Source organism: Pinus tabuliformis, chromosome 4_2 (assembly GCF_031772625.1).
Source record: "Pinus tabuliformis cultivar Carrire ecotype Pingquan chromosome 4_2, CPIR1, whole genome shotgun sequence".
Classification (NCBI taxonomy): domain Eukaryota; kingdom Viridiplantae; phylum Streptophyta; class Pinopsida; order Pinales; family Pinaceae; genus Pinus; species Pinus tabuliformis.
In genome coordinates, this window is record NC_142304.1 from 197,399,301 (window position 1) to 197,416,725 (window position 17,425).

At 38.6% G+C, this 17,425-nt stretch overlaps 1 protein-coding gene across 1 annotated transcript; it reads right to left on the reverse strand.

Annotated features, from left to right (window-relative positions):
- Positions 1 to 3,911: 3,911 nt before the first annotated feature.
- LOC149168810 (uncharacterized) lies at positions 3,912 to 6,836 on the reverse strand. Its single transcript, XM_089424983.1, has 4 exons — positions 6,293 to 6,836; positions 5,923 to 5,955; positions 5,505 to 5,629; positions 3,912 to 4,409 (listed from the first exon to the last, which is right to left on the reverse strand). Exons 1-4 carry the CDS (start codon positions 6,834 to 6,836, stop codon positions 3,912 to 3,914), a joined length of 1,200 nt encoding a protein of 399 aa, XP_089281109.1.
- Positions 6,837 to 17,425: the final 10,589 nt, after the last annotated feature.

Here is a 17,425-nt window from a genome sequence, read left to right on the forward strand (position 1 = left end):
TCCTTCCTTCCCAAATTCATCGCACATAATTCCAATCAGGAGCATAATGCTCTCTTACCTCTTAACATAATTGATGCACTGTCTAAAAAATTCTTCCTCTTACCTCTTAAAATAATTGATGTACTGTCTAACAAGTTCTTCCCATGAGTGTACTAATTGATTGAACCACTCATAAATATAAGCATTACTCCTACATGATACAGAGAAATAACCCTAAAAACTTTTGTTGTAACATGTGGTGACCTCATCAAAAAATATTATATAGTTATTATTATTATTATATGCAATAATAAAATCATTCATATTTATATATATATATATATAATAAATAAAAAATATAATAATATTTTTCATATTTATTTTTTATTTATTATCTAATTATATTATAACTAATTTTCACCATTCAATATAAGTTTTTAAACATTTTTATGTAAACTTAATTGCCATGCAACACTCGTTGATTTCGATGGATTTCTAGTTATCTCATCGCATAGTTTCGAATTATAATTATTTTATTTAAAGTGATTTGAGTTGACTCCATTACTATCGATTTTTTTATTTTTTATTTCGCTATTATTTTATGTGTACGGTGATTTCGGTTTTCTTTGTTTAAAAAACCTTAACCCAATTGCTACCTGATCTGCACGTCATAAGTTGTTTTATTTAAAAGTCCGAATTCAACTTCAATCGGGAGGCATCAACCTAATCATTTTTTTTTTGGGATAAGGAGGGAAAATGATAAACTCAATCACTTGAACTCTGGGTTTAATTGGATTATAATGTCATTGGAGAGTGATGAATATTTTTGAAATCATTAAAGGTGTGATGTACATAACTTCTCAAATAATTATCAATAAAATATTATATAGAATTATTGGTGGTAGAATATAGTAAGTGGAAAGAACAATTAGTATTACTATCAATATCAATAGAAACTAGTAAGTGGAAAGAATAATGGATTTGTATAAATTACTTTTTAAGAAAGAATTTAAGTTTTTATATTTTTAAATTTTTTTATGGGTTATTTGTTTTTTTATTTTATTTTCCCATGTAACAAAGCATTTTACCATTAAGTTTATAGGTATGTATAACATATTGTGTAGAGCTAAAGACCGTATAACAAAAAGGATGAAATATAACATGGTAATTATGGAAATTAAATACGAGAGAGGAGGATACCATATTCCTCCCAACCACTCCAAATAAACCCAATTGAGAATGAGTTGTGTGTCTTATTTAATAACATGTGTCAATATAGATTATACACTCAATCAATATATCTTATTCAATGTTGATTCAATTTTTGGGGTTGGAAAGACATAGCACAGGCTTAACACGAACTATGGGCTTTTACCTTGGCCCCATCAACAAAGTAGAAAATACAAGAAAATTGAATGCTAACTAATATCAAGTAGAAGACTTATTGAATAGACTAGATTCTCTTAGGCCTATAAAATTTGAATTTTGAAATTGACCTTTGAGCATGTACTCATCTTCACTATTCCTTCAAACTAGTGCAATGCTAGAAATATTTATAAACCCAATGTTTCAAAGCATAAATTACTTAGAATAATGCGGCTCAGATACTAAATAACATACTCCTTAATGCTCCTCACATACTAAATAACATACTCCTTAATGGTATTAATTCTTGTGGCATCCTTGTAAGGTTACCACTATAAGAATATGATTCATTCTAAATCCATCTTGAAATGTCTACACCTAAACTCTATCATTCCCACTACCTTTCGGGAGAACCACCTTGGTTGGAATAAACTACTTTGGAATCCATCCTTTCGATTTTAGAAATCAGTCACGTATCACCACATTTGTTGGATGTTCACCATTCATCCAACTAGTCAACCATTTCAAAGGTTGTTAGCCTTATAGAATTCATATGGAATTGTAGTTCAATAATGAACCTCAATCATCGATCTTGGCCTTATTGTTTCTACTTGATGTAAGGTTTGAGCAAACACCTTGTCACCTCACTTTCATTTAAGATTTGATGACGTTATAACAAATTGGTGGCAATACCGAGGAAAGGAAACGTGTCAACAAACTGCTTAACTTCGTAGATCTTCCGAATAAAAAATCAGGGTTTTAGGTGTGAGGGTTTAATTCACTTTTAATTGTTTTGGCCTGCCCCTTTGTACTGGCCTTGGTTTCGAAAATGTATCTAATTCACATATGCCGAGGGAAAACTAAGAGTCGGCCTCGATTCTTGCATCCATTGTTGGTCTGGTTCGGCTCTGTGTATGCGTTGTGCCTTCGCTTGTTTCTTGTGGTGGTTTGTTTGTTGGTCCACGGAGGCTTCAGGTCGACTTTCAATCTGCAATTTTTCACTTATTCTTTGCTGCATGGATTATGCTTCGTTTTTTTTCTACTCGTGGTGGTGTCTGATGTTAGTTCTCGTGTTGACTTGGCTCTGTGTATCCACAGGTTCTTCCCTTGCTACTTCTGTGGGTGGCTCAACAAACACTATTTCAGGTAATTTTTGTTCTGGTTTCATTTCTGTATTTCATTATTTTTGTGATTCTAACCCTTTGGCCCCTTGGTGAGCAGGTAAACTTACCAATGGCGTTCTCGTTGGGAGAAACCCTCTGGCTAAGGATTCAGTTCTCGTCCTCTGACTTAGAGACAATCTTTTTTTCAGGTAAACCCTTGTTCTTCCCTTCTTTTATCTTCTCTTTTTCACCTTATTTTACTTGCCTTTCCGGTTTTTGACTACCCATCTCATTTTCGTGGTGATGTGCAGGTCGTACCTGGAGATTGCTACTCCATGGCCTCATTCTTGGGAGTCTTTGTGGCTTGGGGAAATAGGGTAGGATCCCTCCGTGATTGTCTTGTTGTTTTTGCTTGCGTTATCCTTAGTCAGGCATAAACCCCTGGGGTTCCGTTTTCTCAATTATGTTTTGTATGGTTTTATGGGTTTCAGACCCTCGCTATCATACTGGTCTTGGCCTGCAAAACGTTGTTTTCGACACTTGTGGGTTTCGAAACCCTCTACTGTTTTGGTTTCATAAATGTATATTGAACTATTAAAATTTTGAAATGTAAAAAATGCAAAGGTGTGCTTGAATACTGGATGTAAATTTACCTTAGTTTTTGAGAAAGAATGTGATATCTTTGTTGGATTTGCCTTTATCTAGTTTCTGGTATGGAATCCCTTCAGTCACGAGATTTCAGTCGATGTCATTCGACCTCTTTAATGAAATACTTCAATATTTTGCTTAACAATATTTGAAGCACTAATGCATAGGAAAAATATTTTTTTTTTCTTTATGACAGAGATTTTAAATTCATTTACTTTCACATATACTCAAGAAAACAAATTGTAATTTAAATTTCTGTATTCTTTCTTCTCTCTAGATGGCAACCCCTCACAGTAGGGGTCTGGTTTTTCTTTTATGCCTTACTAGTAGTCCCTTACAGTGGAGAAACTGTCCTTTAGTTACCTTACAATTATCTAACAGTTTCTTTAAACATACTCTTAACTAATCCTATTTTACTGGCTTTCTTAATTTTTAAAGGACAATGGTTGTATTAGCCTTAATTTAAATAAAACAAAATTTGTAAATTTTTCTTCCTTTCCAGTAGAAAGTAAAAATCCATTTCCAGTTGTTGCCTTTTCAGTCTGATGCTCCTGCATCAGGCTCCTAGGGTAAATTAAACTCATGGCCCCTGTCTATGAGCTCTTCAATAGAGTACCTAGCGCTTTGAATCTGGCCAGCATCTAAGCAAGAACTATCCTCAATAGGATGGTCCTTCCACTTGACAAAGTACCACAAATATTCTTTTCTTCAAGTCCGTCTGGCCACCTGGGTGTCCAGGATCTGTTCGATCTCTAAAGGCTTTGCTGGAGGCATCTATTTAATCCACGAGTTGTTCTCATTCTCGGTGTCCCGTGTTCATCTTTCTGAATTGTTTTCTTCATTAGTAGCAATGTATGGGTACAGATCTGCCACATTAAAAATGGGCGAGATTCCTATACTTGGAGGTAACTGCAACTCATAAGCGTTCGCAGAAAACTTTCGAAGACCCATGCAAGGCCCAATTTTCTTCAGTTTTAACTTGTTGTATTCGCCTTTAGGAAACCTCTCCTTGCATAGGTGTGCTAGTACTAGGTCCCCTACGTTGAATTCTACCTCCCGCCTTTTCAAATCTACTTTCTGTTTGTATTTTTGGTTGTTGTCTTGTAATTTTAATTTTACTTGTTCATGAAGATCGTTGATTGCCTTTGAAAAATCTTCACCATCAACACTCTTGCGCTCCAGCTGACCCAAATCCTGCAACTCATGTACTCCACGTGGGTGCATTTCGTATAGGACCTGGAAAGGACTACTGCCCGTGCTTTTGTTGGGCGAATCATTATAAGAAAATTCTTCTTGTGCAATTACACGATCCCACTGTCAAGAATTTTCACCAACCAGACTCCTTAGTAGATTTCCCAGACTTCAGTTCACCACTTCAGTTTTCCCATCAGTCTGCGGGTGATAAGTTGAGCTAGAGTTCAGTTTGGTGTCTAACTTTTTCCATAAGGTTCGCCAAAAATGACTTGTAAACTTTACGTCTTGGTCCGAAATAATAGACTTTGGCAAGCCATGTAATATCAATATCTCTGTGAAAAACAAGTGTGCTACATGTGTGGAATCACTAGTTTTCCTGCAAGGAATGAAATGTGCCATTTTGGTGAAACGATCCAGCACCACCATGATGGAATCGAATCCTCATTGTGTCTTCGGCATAACTAAGACAAAGTCTAAACTAACTGAGTCCCATGGTTTGTTCGGGATAGGTAAGGGTGTATACAACCCTATGTTCTGGTTGTGTCCCTTTGCAAGCTGGCACACTTTGCACCTAGTCATAAACCTCTGTACATCTCTACGCATCTTCGGCCAATAGTAAAAGTGGCTCAATTGATCCAATGTCTTGTCTATGCCAAAATGCCTAGCTAAACCTCCATTATGCTTTTCCTAGATTAATTTCTCTCTCATAGAACATTCTGGGATACGCCACTGCCCTCCTTTGAACAACAACCCCTCCTGCATATTATAGCCTAGCCATGAATTGTTATCCCTCAATAGTGGATTTTGGAAAGCTTCATAGGCTTCATTAAATTCTGAATCTGTTTCATACAAGTCCTTAAGATGTTCAAATCCTAATACTTGTATCATAATTTCCTGTAGGATCAAATTCCTCCTGCTTAATGCATCTGCCAATTTGTTGGCTTGACCGTTGATGTGTTTCAACACAAATGTAAAACTCTGCAGGTACTCCACCCGCTTCGCATGTTTATGGTTCAGCTTATGCTATTGCATAATATACTGTAATGCATAATTATCTGAGAATAAGACAAATTCATTGGCCATTAGATAATGTCTCCAATGCTTTAGTGCTTGGATGACTACATAAAATTCTTTGTCATAAGACGTGTACTTCTGCCTACCTTCATTTAATTTCTCACTGAAGTAGGCTACTGGCTTGTCTTCTTGGCCAAGTACTGCACCAATGGCTGTCCCACTGGCATCACAACAGACTTGAAAACATTTGTTAAACTCTGGTAATATTAAAATTGGTTTTTCAGTGATCTTCCTTTTCAGCAGCTGAAAACTCTTCTCAGCCGATTCTGTCCAATGAAAAGGCTAATTTGCCTTATTAATGGTGTCCACCATGGGTGCACAAATTCCACTAAAATGTTTAATGAATTTGCGATAAAAACTCGCCAATCCATGAAAAATCTGTACCTCAAACAAACTCTTGGAAGACGGCCAGCTAACTATGGCTGCAACCTTATCCCGATCCATTTTTAGTTCATTCTCGGAAATAAAAAATCCCAAATAAATTGATTCTTTCTTGAAAAAATAACATTTCTTCAAAGCTATCAGCAACCTATTTTGCTGCAATTTTTTTAATACATACCTGACATGTCGAAAATCCTCTTCCTTCGTTTTGCTGAATATAAGTATATCATCCAGATATACAATCACAAATTTGCCAATGAATTCTTTCAGCATCTCGATCATCAAATGCATGAACGTGTTGGAGGCATTTCTTAGTCCAGATGGCATAACCAACCATTCATATAAGCCTTCATTAGTCTTGAAAGTTGTCTTCCACTTGTCACCTTCTCGAATCCTGATTTGGTGGTATCTGTTTTTCATGTCTATCTTTGAAAAGTATGCTGCTCCACTCAAACAATCCATCATATCATCCATCCAAGGTAAAGGAAACTTGTACCTGATAGTGATCTTGTTATTTTCCCAGGAACCAGTGCACATCCGCCACTCACCTCCTTTCTTGGGAGCTAAAACAGCCGGAACCACACAAGGGCTTAGACCTTCCCGTATCAACCCTTTATCCAACAACTCATGCACCTGCTTCCCGATTTCCTCATTGTCCTTCGGACTCATCCGGTAAGCAGCTTTGTTTGGAAAATTGGCTCCTAGAATGAAATCAATATGGTGACTAATGCTACGCTTTGGTGGCAATTTGTCTGGTAGATCATCTACCACAATATCACTAAATTCTTGTAGCATGTCTTGTATCTCTACAGGAAAGTCAGTAATCTTAGTATGTATCAATATTGTTTTTGGCCTTCGTACAACTCCATATTTTACCTCATTATCCTCAGTATGTCGTAGAAGCTCTTTTCCACCTAACAGTAATGGTTTTGTTCCACTGGTTTCTGCAACATCCTCTTCCTTCATGGGCACTAGCGTATGATTTATCCCATCTTTAACAAACCTGTAACAATTTATTTCCCCATCAGGGACGACCTTCCTATCATACTGCCATGGTCTGCCCAACAAAATATCACACATGTCCATCGACATGATATCGCAAGTCACCTTGTCCTTTTACTTGCCAATATGAAACTATACTTCGCACTGCTCATCGACCAGCAGTTGGTGTCCTTTCTACAACCAAGACACCCTATATGGAGTTGGCTTCTTCAACTTCTTCAAACCCAATTTCCCCACCATTTCAGTAGTTACCACATTATCAGTACTTTCAATGTCTATATTTGTAGCTTTTGCCATGTGACTTGCACACAGTTCGAAACAATGCTTTCTTCTGTGTCTGATCAACTACCTCCTTAGCTGGTTTCAATAACACCTTGTTCAACACTAAGGCTTCCCCTGTTTCAGGCATATTTTCCACCTCTTGTGGTGGTGCCTCTACTTCATCGGGTTGAGCAAAATATTCTCCCCTTTGTCTAGTTTGTTCATTTTCAGGACATTCAAAGGACCAGTGTCCCCACTTGTGACACCTGTAACACTAATAGGCATTTCCTCTGCCTCTGCCATTACCTCTTCCTTGTTGGTATGACCTTCCTCCTCTACTGTTACCTTCCCTTTCAGTTTTTCCTGAAATTTCAAACTGCTACCCTCTTCATTGTTGTTGGCAGTCCTACCTCTGCCAAAACCATGTCCTCTTCTAGAATTCTATTTCCTGGCAATCTTTTCCTCTGCATTCAAAGCACTTTGATAGGCTTCCTCTATGGTCTTAGGGGAAAGAATACTAATTTCGTCTAATATCTCCATCCTTAGGCCATTTACAAACATCGTTGCTTTCTCAGGGGTATCTTCAACATGCCCAACTCTTAGGTTTACTTTATAAAATTCTTCAGAATATTCCTTTACAGTCATCATTCTTTGTCTTAGGTTCTGTACTTGTCTATAAAGGGAAATTTGGTAATCTTTAGGCATAAATTTTCTCTTCATCTTAGCAATCATCCTATCCCATTTTTTAATCAATGGTTTGTTCAATCTTCTCCTTTCTGCCTGCACACTGTCCCACCATAGTGTTGCATGTCCTTTCAATTTGGTGACAACAAACCTGATCTTCTTGTCTTCGCTAATTTCTTCATATTCAAAATATTTATCTAGTTCACTTATCGAGTCCAATAATGCCTCTGTGGAAAAACTGCCATCATAATTAGAAAGCTCCAGTCTTGGCTTGCTACTAGCCAACAAAACTGATCTCAACAGTTTAATCTCTGGTCCCTCTTCATCTGACCCATCTATTGTGGCTGCGTTTTCTTCCTCACTGTCATCCCCACCTTCCATATCTCTGCGCCTTCCAGCTTCCACTGCTGCTAAACATGCAATTAAGGTCCTGATATCTTCTCTTAGCCCTTCATCTGCTACTCTTCAGATGACTCTACCTCGACCTCTTCTACCTACCTCCATATTTACTAAGAAAATGAACTAACTTGCTCCGATACCAAAAAATTGGTGGCAATACCGAGGAAAGGAAACATGTCAACAAACTGCTTAACTTTATAGATCTTCCGAATAAAAAATCAGGGTTTTAGGTGCGAGGGTTTAATGCACTTTTAATTGTTTTGGCCTGCCCCTTTGTATTGGCCTTGGTTTCACAAATGTAGCTAATTCACATCTGCCGAGGGAAAACTAAGAGTCGGCCTGCATTCTTGCATACGTTGTTGGTCTGGTTCAGCTCTGCGTATGCGCTGTGCCTTCGCTTGTTTCTTGTGGTGGTTTGTTTACTAGTCCACGGAGGCTTCAGGTCGACTTTTAATCTGAAAGTTTTCACTTATTCTTTGTGGTGGTTTCCGATGTTAGTTCTAGTGTTGACCATGGCTCTGTGTATCCACAGGTTCTTCCCTTCCTACTTCTATGGGTGGCTCAGTAAACACTATTTCAGGTAAATTTTTGTTCTGGTTTCATTGCTGCATTTCATTTTTTTTTGTGATTCTAACCCTCTGGTCCATTGGTGAGCAGGTAAACTTACCAATGGCATTCTCGCTGGGGGAAACCCTCTGGCTAATGACTCGGTTCTCATCCTCTGACTCAGAGATAGGATTTTTTTCATGTAAACCCTCGTTCTTCCCTTCTTTTATCTGCTCTCTATTACCTTATTTTACTTTCCTTTTCGCTTTTTAACTACCCATCTTGTTTTCGTGGTGATGTGCAGGTCGTACCTGGAGATTACTGATCCACAGCCTCATTCTTGGGAGTCTTTGCAGCTTGGGGAAACAAAGTAGGATCCCTCTGTGATTGTCTTGTTGTTTTTGCTTGTGTTATCCTTAGTCAGGCATAAACCCTTGGGGTTTCATTTTTCAGTTATGTTTTGTATGGTTTCATGGGTTTCAAACCCTTGCTTTCAGATTGGTCTTGGCCTACAAAATGTTGTTTTGGTACTTGTGGGTTTCGAAACCCTCTACTATTTTGGTTTCATAAATGTATATTGAACTGTTAAATTTTGAAATGTAACAAATGCACAGGTGTGCTTGAATACTGAATGTAAATGTACCTCGGTTTTTAAGAAAGAATGTGATACCTTTGCTGGCTTTGCCTTTGTCTGGTTTCTAGTATGGAATGCCTTCAGTCACGAGATTTCAGTCGATGTCATTCAACTTATTTAATGAAATATTTCACTATTTTGCTTAAAACAATATTCGAGGCACTAATGCACAGGAAAGGAAATTGTCTTTCTTTCCTTATGACAGATATTTTAAATTCATTTTCTTTCACATATACTCAAGAAAACAAATTGTAATTTCAATTTTTGTATTCTTTCTTCTCTCTAGATGGCAGCCCCTCACACTGGGGATCTGGTTTTTCTTTTATGCCTTACCAGTAGTCCCTTACAGTTGAGAAACTGTGCTTTAGTTACCTTACAATTATCTAACAGTTTCTTTGAACATACTCTTAACTAATCCTATTTTACTTGCTTGCTTAATTTATAAAGGAAATGGTTGTATCAACCTTAATTTAAATAAAACAAAAATAAAAAAAAATCATAATATTTTCTTCCTTTCCAGTAGAAAGTAAAAATCCATTTCCAGCTGTCGCCTTTTCAGTCGGATGCTCCTGCATCAGGCTCCCGGGGTAAATTAAACTCATGGCTCCTGTCCATGAGCTCTTCAATAGAGTACTCAATGCTTTGAATCTGGCCAACATCTAAGCAAGAACCATCCTCAATAAGATGGTCCTTCCACTTGACCAAGTACCGCAAATATTCTATTCTTCGAGTCCGTTTGGCCACTTGGGCGTCTAGGATCTGTTCGATATCTAAAGGCTTTGCTGGAGGCAACTGTTTAATCCACAAGTTGTTCTCATTCTGGGTGTCCCGTGTTCATCTTTCCAAACTGCCTTCTTCATTAGCAACAATGTATGGGTACAAATCTGCCACATTAAAAATGGGCGAGATTCCTATACCTGGAGGTAACTGCAACTCATAAGCATTTGCAAAAAAATTTCAAAGAATCCTGAAAGGCCCAATTTTCTTCAGTTTTAACTTGTTGTATTCGCCTTTAGGAAACCTCTCCTTGTGTAGGTGTGCTAGTACCAGGTCCCCTACGTTGAATTGCACCTCCCGCCTTTTAAATCTGCTTTCTGTTTGTATTTTTCGTTGTTGTCTTGTAATTTTAATTTTACCTGTTCATGAAGATCGTTGATTGCCTTTGCGAAATCTTCACCATCAGCACTCCTGCGCTCCAACTGACCCAAATCCCACAACTCATGTACTCCACATGGGTGCATTCCGTATAGGATCTGGAAAGGACTACCGCCCGTTCTTCTATTGGGTGAATCATTATAAGCAAATTCCTCTTGTGCAAGGACACGATCCCACTGTCGAGAATTTTCACCAACCAGACTCCTTGGTAGATTTCCCAGACTTCGGTTCACCACTTCGGTTTTCCCATCAGTCTGCGGGTGATAAGCTAAGCTGAAGTTCAGTTTGGTGTCTAACGTTTTCCATAAGTTTTGCCAAAAATGACCTGTAAACTTTACGCCTTCGTCCGAAATAATAGACTTCGGCAAGCTATGTAATCTGACTATCTTTGTGAAAAACAAGTGTGCTACATGTGTGGAATCACTATCTTTCCTGAAAGGAATGAAATGTGCCATTTTGGTGAAACGATCCACCACTATCATGATGGAATCGAATCCTCATTGTGTCTTCAGCATACCTAAGACAAAGTCTAAACTGACTGAGTCCCATGGTCTGTTCAAGATAGGTAAGGGTGTATACAACCCTATGTTCTGGCTGTGTCCCTTTGCAAGCTGACACACTTTGCACCTAGTCACAAACCTCTGTACATCTCTATGCATATTCGGCCAATAGTAAAAGTGGCTCAACTGATCCAAAGTCTTGTCTATGCCAAAATTCCCAGCTAAACCTCCATTATGCTTTTCCTGGATTAAGTTCTCTCTCATAGAACATTCCAGGATACACAACTGCCCTCCTTTGAACAACAACCCCTCCTGCATATTATAGTCCAGCCATGAACTATTATCCCTCAACAGTGGATTTTGGCAAGCTTCATAGGCTTCATTAAAATTTGAATCTGTTTCATATAAGTCCTTAAGATGTTCAATTCCTAATACTTGTATCGTACTTTCCTGTAGGATCAAATTCCTCCTGCTTAATGCATCTGCCACTTTGTTGGCTTGACCGCTAATGTGTTTCAACACAAATGTAAAACTCTTCAAGTACTCCACCCACTTCGCATGTTTATGGTTCAGCTTATGCTGTTCCATAATATATTGTAATGCAAAATTGTTTGAAAATAAGACAAATTCATTGGCTAGTAGATAATGTCTCCAATGCTTTAGTGCTTGGACGACTGCATAAAATTATTTGTCATAAGACGTGTACTTCTACCTACTTTCATTTAATTTCTCACTGAAGTAGGCTACTAGCTTGTCTTCTTGGCTAAGTACCGCACCAATGGTTGTCCCATTGGCATCACAACGAACTTGAAAAAGTTTTTTAAACTCTGGTAATATTAAAACTGGTTTTTCAGTGATCTTCCTTTTCAGCAGTTGGAAACTCTTCTAAGCCGATTCTATCCAATGAAAAGGCTAATTTTCCTCCTTAATGGTGTCCACCATGGGTGCACAAATTCCACTGAAATTTTTAATGAATTTGCGATAAAAACTCGCCAATCCATGAAAACTTCGTACCTCAAACAAACTCTTGGGAGACGGCCAGCTAACTATGGCTGTAACCTTATCCAGATCCATTTTTAGTTCATTCTTAGGAATCACAAATCCCAAATAAATTAATTCTTTCTTGAAAAAAGAACATTTCTTCAAAGCTATTAGCAATATATTTTGCTGCAATTTTTCTAATACATACCTAACATGTCGAAAATGCTCTTCCTTCGTTTTGCTGAATATAAGTATATCATCCAGATATACAATCACAAATTTACCAATGAATTCTTTCAGCATCTCATTCATCAAACGCATGAACGTGCTGGGGGCATTGCTCAGTCCAAATGGCATAACCAACCATTCATATAAGCCTTCATTAGTCTTGAAAGTTGTCTTCCACTAGTTACCTTCTCGAATCCTGATTTGGTGGTAGCCGATTTTCAAGTCTATATTTGAAAAGTATGTTGCTCCACTCAAACAATCCATCATATCATCCATCTGAGGTAAAGGAAACTTGTACCTGATAGTGATCTTGTTAATTTCCTGGGAATCAGTGCACATCCGCCACTCACCTCCTTTCTTGGGAGCTAAAACAGTCGGAACCGCACAAGGGCTTAGACTTTCCCGAATCAGCCCTTTATCCAACAACTCCTACACCTGCTTCTTGATTTCCTCATTGTCCTTCGAACTCATCTGGTAAGCAGCTTTGTTTGGAAAACTGGCTCCTGGAATGAAATCAATATGGTGACTAATGCTCCGCTTTGGTGGCAATTTGTATAGTAGATCATCTACCACAATATCACTAAATTCCTTCAACATATCCTGTGTCTCTACAGGAAAGTCAGTAATCTCAGTATGTATCAATATTGTTTTTGGCCTTTGCACAACTACATATTTTACCTCATTATACTCAATCGGTCGTAGAAAATATTTTCCACCTAACAGTAATGCTTTCGTTCCACTAGTTTCAACAACATCCTCTTCCTTCATGGGCACTAGCATATGCTTTATCCCATCTTTAACAAACCTGTAACAATTTGTTTCCCTATCATGGGCGACCTTCTTATCATGCTGCCATGGTTTGCCCAACAGAATATGACACACATCCATTGGCATGATATCCCAAGTCACCTTGTCCTTGTACTTGCCAATATGAAACTCTACTTCGCATTGCTCATCGAAAATAGTTGGTGTCCTTTCTGCAACCAAGACACCCTATATGGATTTGGGTGCTTCAACTTCTTCAAACCCAATTTCCCCACCATTTTAGTAGCTACCATATTATCAGTACTTCCACTGTCTATGATTAATTTGTAGTGTTTCCCATGCGACTTGCACACAGTTCGGAACAATGCTTTCCTCTGTGTCTGATCAACTACTTCCTTAGCTGGTTTCAATAACACCTTGTTCAACACCAAGGCTTCCCCTGTTTCAGGAATATTTTCCACCTCCTGTGGCGGTGCCTCTGCTTCATCGGGTTGAGCAACATATGCTCCCCTCTGTCTAGTTTGTTCATTTTTAGGATATTCAAAGGACCAGTGTCCCCACTTGTGACACCTGTAACACTGATAGGCATTTCCTCTGCCTCTGCCATTAAATCTTCCTCATTGGTATGACCTTCCTCTGCTAGTGTTACCTTCCCTTTCAGTTTGTCCCGAAGTTTTCGAACTGCTACCCTCGTCATTTCTATTGGCAGTCCTACCTATGCAAAAGGACTGTCCCTTACCTTTGCCAAAACCACGTCCTCTTCTGGCATTCTGTTTCCTGATGATATTTTCCTCCACCTTCAAAGCACTATGATAGGCTTCCTCTATGGTCTCAGGGGAAAGAATGCTACATTCATCTAAGATCTCCATCCGTAGGCCATTTACAAACCTCGTTTTTTTCTTAGGGGTATCTTCAACATGGCCAGCTCTTAGTTTACTTTATAAAATTCCTCAGTATATTCCTTTACAGTCACCGTTCTTTGTCTCAGGTTCTGTACTTGTCTATAAAGGGAAATTTGGTAACTCTTTAGGCATAAATTTTCTCTTCATCTTAGCAATAATCCTATCCCATTTTTTAATCAATGGTTTGTTCAATCTTCTCCTTTTTTCCTACACATTGTCCCACCGTAGTGTTGCATGTCCTTTCAATTTTGTGACAGCAAATCTAATCTTCTTGTCTTCGTTGATTCCTTCATATTCGAAATATTTATCTAGTTCACTTATCGAGTCCAACAATGCCTCTGTGGACAAACTGCCATCATAATTAGAAAGCTCTGGTCTTGGCCTACTACTAGCCAGCAAAACTGATCTCAACAGTTTAATCTCTAGTCCCTCTACATCTGACCCATCCGTCGTGGCTGCGTTTTCTTCCTCAGTGTCATCCCCACCTTCCATATATCTGCGCCTTCCTGCTTCCACTGCTGCCAAATGTGCAGTTAAGGTGATGATCTCTTCTCATAGCCCTTCATCTGCTACTCTTCTGATGGCTCTACCTCGACCTATTCTACCTACCTCCATCTTTAATAATAAAAGGAACTAACTTGCTCCGATACCAAAACATTGGTGGCAATACCAAGGAAAGGAAACATGTCAACAAACTGCTTAACTTCATAGATGTTTTGAATAAAAAATCAGGGTTTTAGGTGTGAGGGTTTAATGCACTTTTAATTGTTTTGGCCTGCCCCTTTGTACTGGCCTTGGTTTCACAAATGTAGCTAATTCACATCTGCCAAGGGAAAACTAAGAGTCGACCTCCATTCTTGCATCCATTGTTGGTTTGGTTCGGCTCTGTGTATGCGCTGTGCCTATGCTTGTTTCTTGTGGTGGTTTTTTTGTTGGTCCACAGAGGCTTCAGGTCGACTTTCAATCTTCAAGTTTTCACTTATTCTTTGTGGTGGTTTCCGATGTTAGTTCTAGTGTTGACCTAGCTCTTTGTATCCATAGGTTCTTCCCTTGCTACTTCTGTGGGTGGCTCAACAAACGCTATTTCAGGTAAAAAAATTTCTGGTTTCATTTCTGCATTTCATTTTTTTGTGATTCTAACCCTCTAGCCCCTTGGTGAGTAGGTAAACTTACCAATGGTGTTCTCGCTGGGAGAAACCCTTTGGCTAAGGACTCGGTTCTCATCCTCTGACTCAGAGACATGCTTTTTTCAGGTAAACCCTTGTTCTTCCCTTCTTTTATCTACTCTCCATCACCTTATTTTACTTGTCTTTCCGCTTTTTGACTACCCATCTTGTTTTCATGGTGATTTGCAGGTCATACCTGGAGATTGCTGCTCCACAACCTCGTTCTTGGGAGTCTTTGCAGCTTGGGGAAATAGGGTAGGATACCTCCATGATTGTCTTGTTGTTTTTGCTTGTGTTATCCTTAGTCAGGCATAAATCCTTGGGGTTTCATTTTCTCAGTTATGTTTTGTATGGTTTCATGGGTTTCAAACCCTTGCTTTCAGACTGGTCTTGGCATGCAAAACATTGTTTCGGCACTTGTGGGTTTCGAAACCCTCTACTGTTTTGGCTTCATAAATGTATATTGAACTGTTAAATTTTGAAATGTAACAAATGCACAGGTGTGCTTGAATACTGAATGTAAATGTACCTGGGTTTTTCAGAAAGAATGAGATATCTTTGTTGGCTTTACCTTTGTCTGGTTTCTGGTCTGAAATGCCTTCAGTCACGAGATTTTGGTCGATGTCATTCAGCCTCTTTAATGAAATACTTCACTATTTTGCTTAAAAAAATATTTGAAGCACTAATGCACATGGAAAAGAAATTGTCTTTCTTTCTTTATGACAAAGATTTTAGATTCATTTGCTTTCACATATACTCAAGAAAACAAATTGTAATTTCAATTTCTGTATTCTTTCTCCTCTCTAGATGGCAGCCCCCCACAGTAGGGATTTGGTTTTTCTTTTATGCCTTTCCAGCAGTCCCTTACAGTTGAGAAACTTTCCTTTAGTTACCTTACAGTTATCTAACAATTTCTTTAAACATACTCTTAACTAATCCTATTTTACTTGTTTAATTTTTAAAGCTCAATGGTTGTATCAGTCTTAATTTAAATAAAACAAAATTCGTAATTTTTTCTTCCTTTGCAGTAGAAAGTAAAAAACCATTTCCAGTTGTCGCCTTTTTAGGTGAATGGTCCTACATCACAAAACCAAGATTTTATGGCTCTTAAAATGGCAAATCCATGGCCCTATCATAATTTATATGACCACTAAATAAAATAAGCAAATAAAATATGATTTCCCTCTATATTTTTCCAAATTTGCACAAAACATTTAGCACTATAACACACTCACATGACATCTATCATCATCAATCATTTAGTTCCAATATAATATATTCATATAGATGCATCCTACATTATATCCATTATATTTTTATAAGAAGAAATTCACATGTTTTAATATCCACAAAAATTAGGAATAATTAAATATATTCTACTGCTATAGAATAATAAGAAGATCTTATCCATTATTGGCCACTTAATATTTGCAACTAGCTCAAATCCCACATCTTTGAAATTTATTCCATACAGCATAAGAGAAGAGGTAGAGTCAATTCTGCAATATAACTGCTAAGTTCAAATAATTTAAATTTATACAGACAATTTAAATAATTTAAATGTAACTAATATACATTTAAATAATCCCAGATGCAGGTGTATGTAGGGACTGAACTGAAGGTAGGGGAATGAGATAGCAAGTGGCATAGCCACATGGCCACCCGTAAACCCACACACAAAGCCATAAAACTGCTTAACAGCAGCAGTAAATGCCATTTAATTTGGCACTCGCATCAACTCGCCTGCGCCAACCTGCCTCGGCTCTACATCATGGCACCCTCACGTAATATACTACCCACCTCCTTTGTCTCTAAGCCTATGCCTCTGAACGACCAATGGCCCCTAGCTGCAGTGGATCCAAGTTCACGCACTGCTACGGGCAGGCGCTGCAACATTCTCTGCTGCATCGAGTTTGGACAGGGTAACCATTATTCTCAGAGTATAATCTGCAACCTGATTCTCAATTCTAAGTCTGCTGAGCCTTCTACCTCTGAGCCCCACTCAGTGCTGACCTCTTGCAGGCATTCTCTCCGTCCCCACGCCATCATGCCTCGACTGCGCCACCGAATGCGTAGTAGAAGAGGTAGCAGCAGAGGCAGACTGCCTCGCTCTCCACCTTCACCAGTCTCAGACTCCTCCTCCCCCTCGGCTAATTTCATCCCAGGCCGTTATCCAGATACTCGCAGTGGCAAAGGCTGCACACGAGCTATCCACTCCCACCCTTCGCAAAATGCCCTTCCAGCCATTGACATCCCCTCAAGCTCTCAACAACCCCATCATTCGGCCCAATTCATCTATCACTGCTCTCTGAACCAACCACTCATCAAAGCCACCATCACAATCACCTTCCAAGAGGAGCCATTAGGTGACGAAGGACGCCCAATCTGCGCAACGGAGAAGAGGGACAATGCTCAAAGCAAGACTTTTGTAGAGGAGAAAAATCAAGAACCTCAGGTA

Coding starts and splice junctions, on each gene's coding strand:
- LOC149168810 (XM_089424983.1), bottom strand. CDS start 6,836: ATGTCGATGGACATGTGTGATATTTTGTTGGGCAGACCATGGCAGTAT. Junction 5,956..6,292: donor TTTAGCTCCCAAGAAAGGAG/GTGAGTGGCGGA, acceptor ACTTATATTCAG/CAAAACGAAGGAAGAGGATT. Junction 4,410..5,504: donor GTGGGACAGCCATTGGTGCA/GTACTTGGCCAA, acceptor AATTCTTGACAG/TGGGATCGTGTAATTGCACA.